At 45.3% G+C, this 14,356-nt stretch overlaps 1 protein-coding gene across 1 annotated transcript in view; it reads right to left on the bottom strand.

Moving 5' to 3' along the window:
* The window catches only part of SMTNL1 (smoothelin like 1), a 314,755-nt gene that overhangs the window by 40,256 nt on the left and 260,143 nt on the right, over nt 1-14,356 (bottom strand). Inside the window, exon 5 of the mRNA XM_069752985.1 lies at nt 4,636-4,812. Coding sequence (XP_069609086.1) covers nt 4,668-4,812 — 145 coding nt within the window. The 3' untranslated portion in view covers nt 4,636-4,667. The remainder of the gene's footprint in view (nt 1-4,635; nt 4,813-14,356) is intronic.

Genomic DNA, 14,356 nt, shown 5'->3' with positions numbered 1-14,356 from the left:
ATATATTTTCCCTCCAAGAACAGGCACATTGTTAGTGCCATTGCCATATATTTAAATAAAGGCATTTTTTATATATATATATTTTTGTCCTTTTATTATTTCCATATTACGGTTTTTATTATTTTCTGGGTTCTGTTTGTTGTGCTTTACCTAGCGTAGAGCCTGTAGCCAACTGAGAAGTCGGCCCAGTTCTGCAGGAACCCAAACCCCTCTTTCCTACACCAATTTTTGAGCCACTTATTAACCTCCCTAATCTCCCGTTGCCTCTCTGGCGTGGCACGTGGTACCGGCAGTATTTCAGAAAATACCACGTTGGAGGTCCTTGCTTTCAGCTTGCAGCCTAATTCCCTGAAATCATCTTTAAGGACCTTCCACCTACCTCTAACTTTGTCATTAGTGCCAATGTGCACCATGACCGCTGGGTCCTAACCAGCCCCTCCCAATAATCTGTCCACCCGATCAGCGATGTGTCGGACTCGAGCGCCAGGTAGGCAGCACACCGTCCGACGATCCCTGTCTTTGTGACAGATTGCCCTATCTGTTCCCCTAATAATTGAGTCGCCCACTACCAGCACGTGTCTGGCCTGCCCTGCTCTCCTATTTCCCTCCTTACTGGAGCAGTCACTCCTCCGGCTTTCAGAGGACATTCCTGGCTGCAGCAGTGCTACCCCTGTACTGGCACCCCCCTCATCTGCCAACTTAGCAAACTTATTGGGGTGTGCCAGGTCAGGACTAGCCTCCCTGGCACTCTTCCCTCTACCCCGCTTCCTAACTGTCACCCAGCTTGCTACTTCATTGTCCTGCGGCTCCATCCCACCATCCCCCCCTCATCTGTCCCATTGAGCGTCTGCTCCGTGAGCAGAAGACTCCTCTCCATATTGTCTATGGATCTCAGTGTTGCCAGCTGCACATTTAGAGTCAGAATCTGGGTTTCCAAATGCACAACGTGCTCACATCTCGCACAGCAGTATGCACACTCGATCGGCTGCTCAAGGATTGCATACATGTGGCAAGATGTGCACTGGATGGCATTAACAAGAGTGGAGCACATTTCCTAATGGGGATTGCACCAGACAGAACAGTTCAATAAAAAAAATAAAAAATAAATACAAAGTATTAATAAAAATCAGACAGCAATTCAGTAATTCCTCCCTTGGAAACTCCCTGACTCCAAAGTCACTGAATCACAAGTCACACTTACCGCCGTCCACACTTACACTCAGCTCACACTCAGCTCGCTCACACTCGCTATGCTGAAGATTTAAAGATTTTTTTTTTTTTCTCTCCCTTAACAGCAATCCACCTTGCTGTCCAAATGCACTTCCAAAAAGGCTTTCAGGAGATGCCGGAGGAGCCCCGACTAACTCTGCGGGAAGATCCGCTGCTGCCCCACAGCACAGAGCTCCGATGCTGCACGAAGAGGAACCGCCACCCCACAGCACCCACACGGCACAAAGAGAAGCAGCCGCCGCTGCTCCCCAGCACCCCACGCTGACGCTGGCTGCAGCTACAATGTGAGGTAACGGGGCATACTCCACTCACACTTTCCTGTGAGACGCCCCCTCCGTCATCGGGACCACTCCCCCCCACCCACCCACCATATACACCCAGCGTACAAGACGATACCCGGCGTATAAGACGACCCCCGACTTTTAAGAAGATTTTCAGGGGTTAAAAAGTCGTCTTATACGCCAGAAAATACGGTAAGTGTCATGTTATATGACCAACACAGTTTAGGAAAACCTATTTGGGGTTTTTAATTTTGTAGAGATCTATAGGATGGTAGTGGGACAGATCTCGCCCTCCAGTCTGTGTATTAGAAGTAGACCATGACCACGGTTTTCCTTTACACCTGCAGTTAAGGTTTGGGTATGTCAGATTTGTGTTGGATTACACATGCAGCAAAGCTGAAGGCACTGTGGAAGTATGCCTGGCTGTGTGAAGCTAACAGACCAGAGCCAGCGATGTGGACGAACACGGTAGTACCCGAGAACCTTATGGAGGGTGCAAGTGCCAGTGGCACTGGACTTTATTTACCTATTCTCGACTGCATTCTGGAGGTGAGTGATTTCATGTTTGCAGTACTTGGACAATAAAAGACATTTACTTAACTTGCTTGGGTCACTGTCTCAGTAAATTTACTGGTGGAGATGCCGCTGCCTCACAGGGTGTATAAAAAGAGAGAAAAATCTCATGATCACATTGTATTGTTACAGCCAGGGGCAGACATACCATCAGTGCAGCCGCTGCAGTTGAATCAGGGCCCAGAGATGGAAGGGGGCCCTTTCAGGACAGCTAAAATTGAGGGCAATCTGGCCTGTTTCTCCAGCCCCGAGGCTTCAGGGGGCCCATAGCCAGATTGCCCTCATGTGCGGCAGGCAGGTAGTGATCCCTGCAGCTTCACTGCCTACAAGAGAAAATGGCAGCAGAGCTGCAGGGATCCATTCTCTGCTTCCTGTCATGTCTGGATGACTTCAACATTCAGCGTGCATCTGTGTCAGAGAGAAAGCTGCTGGCGATAATGCAGCTGTGGGGAAACGTGCGGAGAGGTGAGTGGTGGAGGGAGGTGGGGAAGAACAATGATTGGGGTGGTGGAGAGAGCAATGATGGGGTGGTGGAGGTGGCAATGATCAAGTTGGTTGAGAGGGCATTGATGGAGGTAGTAGAGATGGTGAGGAAGACAATGATGGAGGTGAGGGAGAATGCAATGATGGAGGTGGTGGAGAGGGCAATCATGGGGGTGGTGAGAAGTCAATGATGGAAGTGAAGGAGAGGGCAATGATGCAAGTGGTGGAGAGGGCAATGATATAGGTTGAGGAGAAGGTAATGATGAGGCGGTGGAGAGGGCAATGATGATGGAAGTTGGGGAGAAGGCAATGATGGGGTGGTGGAGAGGGCAATGTTGGAGGTGGGGGAGAAGACAATGATGGTGATGGGGAGAAGGAAATGATGGAGGGGGTGAAGAGGGCATTGATGGGGTGGTGAAGAGAAGTCAATGATGGAGGTGGGGGAGAGGGCATTGATGGAGGTTGGGGAGAAGATAATGATGGGGTGGTGGAGAGGACAATGATGGAAGTTGGGGAGAAGGCAATGATGAGGGTGGTGGAGAGAGCAATGATTGAGGTGGGGGAGAAGGCATTGATGGAGGTGGTGGAGAGGGCAATGATGGGCTGGTGGGGAGAAGTCAATGATGGAGGTGGGGGAGAGGGCAATGATGGAGTTGGTGCAGAAAGCAATGATGGAGGTTGGGGGAAGGGAAAGATGGGGTGGTGGAGAGGCAATGATGGAAGTTGGAGAGAAGGCAATGATGGAGCGGTGGAGAGGGCAATGAATGGGATGGTGGAGAGGGCAATGATCGAGGTGGTGGAAAGGGCAATGGTGGAGGTGGGGGAGAAGACAATGATGGAGGTGGGGAGAAGTCAATGACGGAGGCAGGGGAGAGGGCAATGTTGGAGGTGGTGCAGAGGGTAATGATAGAGATTGGGGAGAAAGCAATGATGGAATGGTGGAGAGGGCAATGATGGAGGTGGTGGAGAGGGCAATGATGGAGGTGGGGAGAAGGCAATGATGTGGATGGTTGAGAGAGCAATGCTGGAGGTTGTGGAGAGGGCAATGATGGAAGTGGGGGAGGACAATAAGGGATGTGGGGGACTGGGATGGGAGGAAGGTGGACTTATAATGAACTTATGAACAGGGGAAGAGGGAGGAGGACGTTAGATATAGATGTAAAATGAATTGGGTAGTAGAGCAGGGTGCCAAGTCCCTGATGCTTCACTGTGATGCTATTGGGGACTTAAAATGTATTGGGGAGTGGGAGAAGAGGGGGTAAGGTGCATAGGACACTTTATAATAAATTGAAAGGTGGGAGAAGACGCTGTCAGGGACTTGTAATGAATTGAGATGTGGCGCAGGATGATAATGACTTCTCCCACCCCCAAAATCATTATGCTATCAAGGAACTTATAATGAATGGGGGACACAGGACAGGAACTAAGGCTATGTGCACACGTTCTGCATTTGCATGAGAAAATTCTGCTGCATATCTTAATGTGTTGACAGGAAGAAAGTTGCGTAAATTACATATATTTTTTTGCAACATTTTGTACACACGTGGTCAAAAATTGTTGGCACCCCTCGTTTAATGACATAAAAAAAACCACAATGCTCACAGAAATAACTTGAATCTGACAAAAGTAATCATAAATAAAAGATCTATGAAAATGAGCAAATGAAAGACAGAAATTGCTTTTCAACCATGCTTTCACAGAATTAAAAAAAATTTAACTAGGCCTGGACAGAAATGATGGTACCCTTAACTTAATATTCCTTTAATTTTGAATTTGCAAATTATCCTTCCATTCTTATATCTAGGAACATTTCAATAACTTGGCTCTCTTTCTGGACTACCCTTGTTTTAACCATATTTCTAACATGCAATCAGACATCAGTCGATAAGCTTGTCATATTAGTTGTCTTGAGGTAGGTAACTAATTTTTGGTTTATTGCAAGCAGCAGTAAATTTTGTTAATGAACCTAATTTGCAACAGGTGTTAAATAATTTTGATTACAACTGTATGTAAAATGCAATAAATTCAGTTGTGTAACATATAATAATAATAGCAGATATGTCCTTACCTTCTAATTATTTGTACTCCTTTTTTTCACATTTATGTTTTCTTGGTCTTTACTAACCCTTTAGCAACCAAGCTGCGGTATACTTCTTGCACATATGTGTAAACACATTTCGAATCTGGGACCTTCATTCGAACCATGTCCTCAACATCCAGGAGTGGAGGACAGTCTGCAAATTTCCTGCACAAAAATTATATTGCGTATATAAGACATGAAAGGGGAAATAGTTAAAATATCAATGTAATTTAAGCAATTGCAGAGTTAGGCCAGGGTCACACTTGCAAGTGCAATGCGAGAAACTTGCACGAGTCTCTCGCATCAATACCCAGCACTGCCGCCGGCAGTCAGGACCACAGTGTGTGGCTGCAGGTATTTCAATGCAGCTGAGTGCTCCGGTCCTGAGTGCCGGCGGCAGTGTCGGGTATTGATGCGAGAAACTCGTGCGAGTTTCTCGCATTGCACTCGCAAGTGTGACCCCGGCCTTAAAAGGGGTGTCTGGGACTTAACAGATGTCAACTTCACTTGAGAAAATCAGCAGTATTTGGCAGTGGCTTTTAAGCAATGTATGGGACTGCTGTAGTCTACCCTGTACATTGTTTATATTCAGCCATTGCTAGACCAGAATTCAGCAAATTGGTGGAATTGCTAGGTTTTGTACCGATCTCATATTGATGACTAGAGATGAGTGGATTGATTCAGGGAGTATCAAGTTTGAGTAGAATTTCCTGAAATTCATGACTTCACGCGAATTTGAACACTTTGATTCTTGGTTTGCAAAAAAAAATTTGACACCATTTCTCACAGTGCTGACACTGCTGAAGTATCAAAGAGCAGGCAAACATCATGTTGCGTTGCTGCGCAAGCTTCTCCATAATACCCTGCAGCCATGACATCTTATAGATTATCAGATCTTGTACAGTACAGAAGGGTGGCACTCCGGGGACACTAATCGGTGAAAAAAAACTTCTTTATTAGTTGCATAAAAAAGATATGGAGGCGGGGATCACGGGTGACTGTGCGGACTATGGCTGTTGAAGTGTATATCCCGCCTCCATTTTTTATGCAACTAATAAAAAAGTTTTTTTCATCGTTTAGCATCCACAGAGTGCCACCCTTCATCTTCTACCCTGCATATCTGAATGAGCTCTTCTGCCAGGGTGTTCACATGGACCTGTGACTATTCAGTGTAAGAAGCAATCTGTCCGCAAGTCGAATGCTATGCTCGCGTGGAGGTATGTGGTTTTCCTTCTCAATTCACAGTAAATACCTTGTACAGTAATGGTCAATACCTGGGACATCAGAAATCACAGATTCCCAGTACAGCACAGATATTCCACCCCAAGAGGCACTGGATAAGTGTAACACTACTGTCTGTATCTCTGCATAGTTTCCTTTACCCCACCATGCAGGGACTATGACATACTCACCACCCCAGGCTGTGCAGTGAGCTACTTGTCCTCTCCTAGCTGTGTATGCTGTGCATGTTTCCTGACAGCATGCTTAGGTTGTGCTTGCATGCATTTCCTGTTTCTTAAAGAGACCATGCACACACTCCTAATGGGTCCTCAGCCAATTGCTGGAAGTCACTAAGTGCTTAAGGCACCTCCACCTGTTGGGAGGTGCCTGAGCAACATTCTCTTTTAGTGTTGAATGTTATGTCTGAATTAGGATCTATCCCTGAGCCTGTTTGAATTTAAACCTAAGTCTGGATCTTTCCCTCCAACTTTTAAGTCTGAATCTGGACCTGTCTCTGAATCTATCTGTATCTTAATTAGTAACTGCTTCCACACCTGCTGTGTCTGAATTAGTACCTTCCTGCAAACATGCTCATTCTGAATCTGTCCCTACCTCAAAACCTGCTGTCAGAAGCAGTAACTTTTACTAAACCTGCTGTGTCTGAATCAGTACCTAACTCCAAACCTGTTGTGACTGAAAAAGTACCTTTAACCTGCAAACTTTGTCTGTGCCTTGCCTGTTGGAACCTGCAGTTCTCTTGCCTGTCTGAACCTGTGGTTCCTTGCCTATTCAACATCTAAGACTTTAGTGTCTAGCTTGTTTTTAAGCTAAGTCTGAACCCTCTCTAGGCCTATTTGGCCTAGGCCTGAACTCTGAACCTGTACCTATTACTGAGTCTGTCCTGTGTTACAGAAGCTGACCAGTCTGAACCTGTACCTATACGTGAGTCCATCCTGTGTTCCAGAACCTGACAAGTCTGAATCTATACCTATACCCGAGTCTGTCCTGTGTTCCAGAACCTGACCAGTCTGAACCTGTTCATATTGTGATGGAAATATATATATATATATATTTCATATAGATCTCACTTGCATATATACTCATATATACTCACAGCTAATACAGGTCCTTCTCAAAAAATTAGCATATAGTGTTAAATTTAATTATTTACCATAATGTAATGATTACAATTAAACTTTCATATATTATAGATTCATTATCCACCAACTGAAATTTGTCAGGTCTTTTATTGTTTTAATACTGATGATTTTGGCATACAACTCCTGATAACCCAAAAAACCTGTCTCAATAAATTCGCATATTTCACCCATCCAATCAAATAAAAGTGTTTTTTAATAACAAACAAAAAAACCATCAAATAATAATGTTCAGTTATGCACTCAATACTTGGTCGGGAATCCTTTGGCAGAAATGACTGCTTCAATGCGGCGTGGCATGGAGGCAATCAGCCTGTGACACTGCTGAGATGTTATGGAGGCCCAGGATGCTTCAATAGCGGCCTTAAGCTCATCCAGAGTGTTGGGTCTTGCGTCTCTCAACTTTCTCTTCACAATATCCCACAGATTCTCTATGGGGTTCAGGTCAGGAGAGTTGGCAGGCCAATTGAGCACAGTAATACCATGGTCAGTAAACCATTTACCAGTGGTTTTGGCACTGTGAGCAGGTGCCAGGTCGTGCTGAAAAATGAAATCTTCATCTCCATAAAGCATTTCAGCCGATGGAAGCATGAAGTGCTCCAAAATCTCCTGATAGCTAGCTGCATTGACCCTGCCCTTGATGAAACACAGTGGACCAACACCAGCAGCTGACATGGCACCCCACACCATCACTGACTGTGGGTACTTGACACTGGACTTCAGGCATTTTGGCATTTCCTTCTCCCCAGTCTTCCTCCAGACTCTGGCACCTTGATTTCCGAATGACATGCAAAATTTGCTTTCATCAGAAAAAAGTACTTGGGACCACTTAGCAACAGTCCAGTGCTGCTTCTCTGTAGCTCAAAAGTGGCTTTACCTGGGGAATGCGGCACCTGTAGCCCATTTCCTGCACACGCCTGTGCACGGTGGCTCTGGATGTTTCCACACCAGACTCAGTCCACTGCTTCCTCAGGTTCCCCAAGGTCTGGAATCGGTCCTTCTCCACAATCTTCCTCAGGGTCCGGTCTCCTCTTCTCGTTGTACAGCGTTTTCTGCCACATTGTTTCCTTCCAACAGACTTACCATTGAGGTGCCTTGATACAGCACTCTGGGAACAGCCTATTTGTTGAGAAATTTCTTTCTGGGTCTTACCCTCTTGCTTGAGGGTGTCAATGATGGCCTTCTTGACATCTGTCAGGTCGCTAGTCTTACCCATGATGGGGGTTTTGAGTAATGAACCAGGCAGGGAGTTTATAAAAGCCTCAGGTATCTTTTGCATGTGTTTAGAGTTAATTAGTTGATTCAGAAGATTAGGGTAATAGGTCGTTTAGAGAACCTTTTCTTGATATGCTAATTTATTGAGACAGGTTTTTTGGGTTATCAGGAGTTGTATGCCAAAATCATCAGTATTAAAACAATAAAAGACTTGACAAATTTCAGTTGGTGGATAATGAATCTATAATATATGAAAGTTTAATTGTAATCATTACATTATGGTAAATAATGAAATTTAACACTATATGCTAATTTTTTGAGAAGGACCTGTATATACACTATAATCAATTGCTTAAAATGGCTGACAAACTGATATAAGCCAGACAGACTGTTTGGGGCTTTCCAGACAAAAAGAGGAACAACACCACATGTGCAAAGTGATGAGTAGATGTCTCAACTTTGTCCTAATTGCAGAAAAGGAGACAGTTACACTTTAGGTGCTTAATCAGCATTCATATGTACATTAATCACAATATTCCATATATATAGGTTACCAATAACAGAGGAGCTTGACCATATGGTAATTAACTAACCACCCCCTTTCTATATGCAATTATAAAACCATGTATGTGCAAAAAATCATCAGTATTGATGGAATGTTATTCTGTCACTTAGGTATACAGTGTCATTCTTGAGTGCTCAAAATACTCAGTCTAATTGGGAATGGCTGCAGCACACACTGGGATAGATTTATCGAAACCAAATTTTCATAACATCTGGCACCCAACGTGGGGCAGTGGACAAGATGCACGAGGACCCTGCTGACCGGAGAGGCGGGGGTGTCGGCCTCAGCTTTGGCTCACAGGATGGAGACTGCAGCTCCATATTAAGGTAAGAAAATCTTGTCATCTTACCTGAATGTCCCCTTTGCCCAGTCCGGGTCTTACCAGTCAGGTGTGGTCAGAACCTCATTCCCAGGTAGTGTAAAAAGTCCATGCCTTTATCCAAACCCAGGTATATAAGTCAAGGTGTCTGCTGTGTGACGTGTATGTGTTCTATGTTTGTGTAGATTTGGGAGATAGTTGGAACAGTGACTGATTTCGCTTGTGGTTGCTGGGAAACCAATAACAGGAAGTCAAATCATACAATAAGTTATTACAGATTCCCGTGCACTGGAGGTAGAGGTGCTCCCAGAATTCCATTGTCGAATGGTGATAAATTAAAGGGATACCACAGATTCCCATATCCGGTGAGCCAGGCAGGACATCTGGAGCAGAGGGTGGTAGGCTCGAGCATTTGAGTGCTCTGTGCGATTGGCAGTTGTCGGTTACCAGAACGGCTCATACATGTCACAGAATAATAAAGAGGGCTTCGATTTCTCCTGGACATCTATTGATGTTGTTAATGTAACGTGCTGTCCCTTTGATTATAGAGTTGTAACAGAAAGGATTTTTGCTTACTTCCCCTGAAATATCCCTGGTAATTCACACTGTCACATCTGTTTTGCTCTGTTTCCTGTTTTTGTAATCTGAGATAAGTGTTAGCTACAGTGTAGAAACTTTGAAGAACTGAAACTTAGCCGTATCTGTGACTGTGCTGTGTGATACCTGTTTTAGATTTGAGTGTGTCCAAGCACAGACAAAGTGTTAGAAGCTGTATCAACTTTTTTAAGTTTTTGGAATGGGGAATAAAGTGGGCACACAGGAGGGTCTCTTACTTCCTGATGAGAAAACTGCCCCCCCCTTCTCCAGATAGTACAAGAACAAGAAGGTGTTAAGTATGTGAAGAATTTTAGAAGGCTCATGAAAGTATGTGGGTTTCACAAGGAAGGCAGACTTCTGGCTGTGGAATGGAATGAGGTATTGAAAAGGAAAAAAGGAAAGTTAGTTGATGTTAAATTGCTGAATGATGCTAATACATGGAATAAAGTAGCAACAAGCTTACCTCCTTTAGGAGGTACAGAAAAATATGTGAACAAACCAGGAAATGATTTTTATGTGTATAAAATGGAGAAAAGGTGTTAAGCCATCAGCGCCTCCGCCATATGTGGACGGGAGATATTGGACATGTGTAGTATGCTCCCAACAGAATCCATGGAATAGGGAAAATTGAAAAATCAAATATTTTTCCTTAAGGACTAGGGTAAAAAAAAAAACATTTAAAGTGAAATCATGTAATCCCATTAAAAGACCTCTTTTATTCAATAAATACCATGGTTGGTATGCTTTTTCATCTGGACACCTCACATCTGTGGCACTGCTAGGTTCCTTATTGGGCCTCCTGATGAACTGTAAAGACGGGGAAACGCGTCAAGGTTGGAGCTACTGTAAGTAGGGGTTAAAATCCCTGCTGTGTATTCTTTTTGTTGGTTGGGAATTATTATGAACAAACCTTGTTGTTACCGACTATTATGTGGATTTTGTGATTTACTCTTGTTATATGGTCAACTGTTTCTTGTTTAGTGGGGAGAACATTGTTATATTTGGATTTTGACCCCCACAATTTATGTGTAGTATCTGTATGAGGTGCACAATTTTCCTTGCTGCTATACAGTCTTTGCTACAGTGTATTACAACCTAAGACAAGAAGTATTATTCCTGATTGTCATCTATACAGGAGTGAACTGGTGCATAACCTATTGATATTCTATCAATTCATCCCTATATTATGCTTATTGTATTCCCACCTGTAGATCATTAGGGGCTACCAGGGCAAATCTGGGACAGCCGCCACAGAGTGGTGGCGCCAAAACAATCGTATCTTTTAGGGTGCCAACCTCCACTGTCAGGAAGGGATAGCAGGCTATTGTAGGGATTTTTGGGCAGGTTAATATATTGTCCAAGAAATAAGGCCAAAAAAAAGTGCACTTACCCGTGTTCAGTGGTCACAATTTTTATTCGGACATTTTACCAAAAATATGCAGGGAGGGATGTGAATAAAGCGGACAACGGCCGTTTCGTGCCTCAGCACTTCAACGGGTCCTACCGTTGACCCGTTGAAGTGCTGAGGCAGGAAACGGCCGTTGTCCGCTTTATTCACATCCCTCCCTGCATATTTTTGGTAAAATGTCCGAATAAAAATTGTGACCACTGAACACGGGTAAGTGCACTTTTTTTTGGCTTTATTTCTTGGACTTTCATGTTGTACTGCTAAAATTGCACACCGTTTTAATATAAAGGAATTCTTTCGGTTCTCTCCTGAACAAAGGGTTGTTTTGACAATAGGGTCTAACCATTACAGCAGTGTGGGGTATCTTTGTTCTGTTTTTTGCCTCAGGTTAATATATTGGCTTGTGGCAAAACTATTGCCTTACACTGGGCTGGTGAATTTTTAACTATATTGAATAAGTATAGGTATTTTAATGGGATTACATGATTTCACTTTAAGTATAAGGAAAATTGCACAGAGTGTGGCGCTCCCCGCCCTCCCTACAGGGAGAAGGCATCATTGCTCCAACCATGTCCTCTCAGGCTGCACAAAAGGGGAGGAATTCTCTCCTCCTCCCCCTCCTCTGTCACTCCCCTCTCCTCCTTCTTCATTTCTATCTCCTCCTCTGCCACACCTCTCTTCTCCTTGTCCTTCTCTGCCACACCTCTCCTCTTCCTCCTTCTCTGCCACACCACTCTCCTTCTCCTTCACACCTCTCTCCTCCCCCTCCTTCTCTTCCACACCTCTCCCCTTCTTCTCTGCCACACCTCTCTCCTTCTCCTTCTCTGCCATACCTCTCTCCTCCTCCTTCACCACACCTCTCTTCTCCTCCTCCTTCTCCTTCTCCTTCATTACCAGCTGTGTCTCTATATCCAGTGCTGACAGCACAAGGCACTTTCTATGTCCCAAGTACAGCACAGCCATTTCCACTTATGACATCAGGAGTAGAGAGTGAAAACTTCCCTGCTTACAGTACTGCAGGCAGCTCCCAGACACATCAGTCAGCAGGCAGCTCAGCCCGGGGAGCAGAGGGGGAGGACAGACATCATCTGCTGATAATGTACAATTTCAGCACCGGTCAGAGCTGCCAACATTCAAACCAACATGGGACTATAATCCACCGCAGCTCCAGTCAGCGGAGGGGACAGCCTCACACAAAAAAGCAACTTCTAAGTCCAAATATCAGCCCGTGCATTGCCCCGATACACAGTATCACAACTACTCCTCTGATGAGGATGAAGAGGGAACATCAAACATGCTCCCCAGTACTCAGGGCTGACGTCAGCACCCGGCGCACCTGGGCAAGTGTCGGGGCCCTGAGCAGGCGAGGGGCCCACTGGCCATCAGGGACCCCAGCGTGCGCAGTGGACGCTCCATGAGACTGTCTGAGATTGGGCTCTGAGCTCTCCATGAGAAGGCACAGACACGAGTGGGACTGTGCGCTCCATGAGACAGAGGCTGAATGATGGATATAGGGCGCTGAGCGCCCCGTAAAATAGCAGAGGGGCTGGCAGCGGCTGTAGGAGCAGTTGATGCCAGGATGTGGCTGCTGCAGACAGTGAAGATGGAGCCGCAGACTCAGGCTCATACCCTCAGCGCCACCGCTCTTCTCACCCGTCGGCTGGGGGCTTCTTACAAGGAATGCGCCCGCAGCAATGCAGGGCTGCGGGAATGCCCGGTCTGCACTCCGGCGTGTGAAGCAGATGGAGGTACCGGGGTCGGCATGGGAGTGTTGAGCTGCCCTGGGCTCAGCGCCCTGCTGTTGCCCCTTTTGCACCTGGCACTGGGTAAGCCCCCCCCCCCACAGGGCGCTATCTGCACCCAGCACTTACTAACTTGCTCTGCCGCTGTTGTCACTGATAGCTGCTGTAAATAGTGATCCAAAACAGCGCCATATATGTGCTGCGACCCCCAATTGTCTGCACCCCTGTATCGTGTGTGATCCTGTAAGTGGGAGCAGACATGGTATAGTGAGAACCCCTATATACCTTTATATACCTCTAAATCCATTAAATGCCTGTCTATGTGCACCCCATATAGCTATATGCACCCACTGCCTGTCCTGTGTCTGTGTGCACTCCTATATATCTATATGCACCCCTATATGCCTGTCCTATGTGCCTGTGTGCACCCCCATATATTTATATCCACCCCTATATGCCTGTCCTATGTGTCTTTGTGCACCCCTATATATCTATATGGACCCAATGCCTGTCCTATGTGTCTGTGTGCACCCCTATATATCTATGTACCCCTATATGCCTGTCCTATGTGTATGTGTGCACTCCTAACTCCTATATATCTATATGCACTCTTTTATGCCTGTCATGTGTCTGTTTGCACCCCCATATATCTATATGCACCCCCATACACCTGTCCTATGTGTCTGTGTGCACCCTTTATATCTTTATGCACCCTATACTCTGGTCCTATGTGTTTGTGTGCACTCCCATATATCTAAATGCATATACTGTATCTAAATGCAACCCTGTACACCTGTCCTGTGTCTGTGTGCACACCATATATTTATATGCACCCCTATACGCCAATCCTGTGCCTATGTGCACCCCCATATATCTTTATGCACCTCTATATTCCTATACCATGGGCCCCTCATTATAATGTATGGAGCATTATATGGGCCTCATTATACTGTATGGAGCAATACATGGGGCTCATCATATACTGGACCATTATATGGGGCCCATTCTGTGTGGAGCAGTTTATGGGGCTCATTATACTGTATGGAGCATTATATTGGGCTCAAACTGTATGGAGCTGATTACACTGAATGGGGCAATATATGGGGCTGATTATTCTGTATGGAGCAATATATGGGGCTCATAATACTGTATGGAGAAATATACTGTCCGATTTCTGAGATATTGTTGAATGTACAATAGATATCACTCATGTAATGTAAGAAGTAAGTGAAATCTTTGACATTGTACTATACCTATACTTATCTGCCGCATCTGTGCATCATGAATTGTGGTATGTGTTAAAGGGGCTCACTAAGACTTTTTCGCTCGGGGCCCACGAAAACCTGGAGCTGGCCCTGCCAGTACTAGAAAAAGAAACCCACAGGCACCAAGAAGGCAGGGGTAGATAGAGGCACCACCCTTACACTATGTGCACTTCACCCCAAGTCAAGTGACCAGTATTCTGAATAATCTGTCAGACCCAGA

Source organism: Ranitomeya imitator, chromosome 2 (genome assembly GCF_032444005.1).
Source record: "Ranitomeya imitator isolate aRanImi1 chromosome 2, aRanImi1.pri, whole genome shotgun sequence".
In the NCBI taxonomy this organism is placed as follows: Eukaryota; Metazoa; Chordata; class Amphibia; order Anura; family Dendrobatidae; genus Ranitomeya; species Ranitomeya imitator.
The sequence above is the reverse complement of the archived record's forward strand: the minus strand, read 5'-3'. Positions and strand labels throughout refer to the sequence as shown.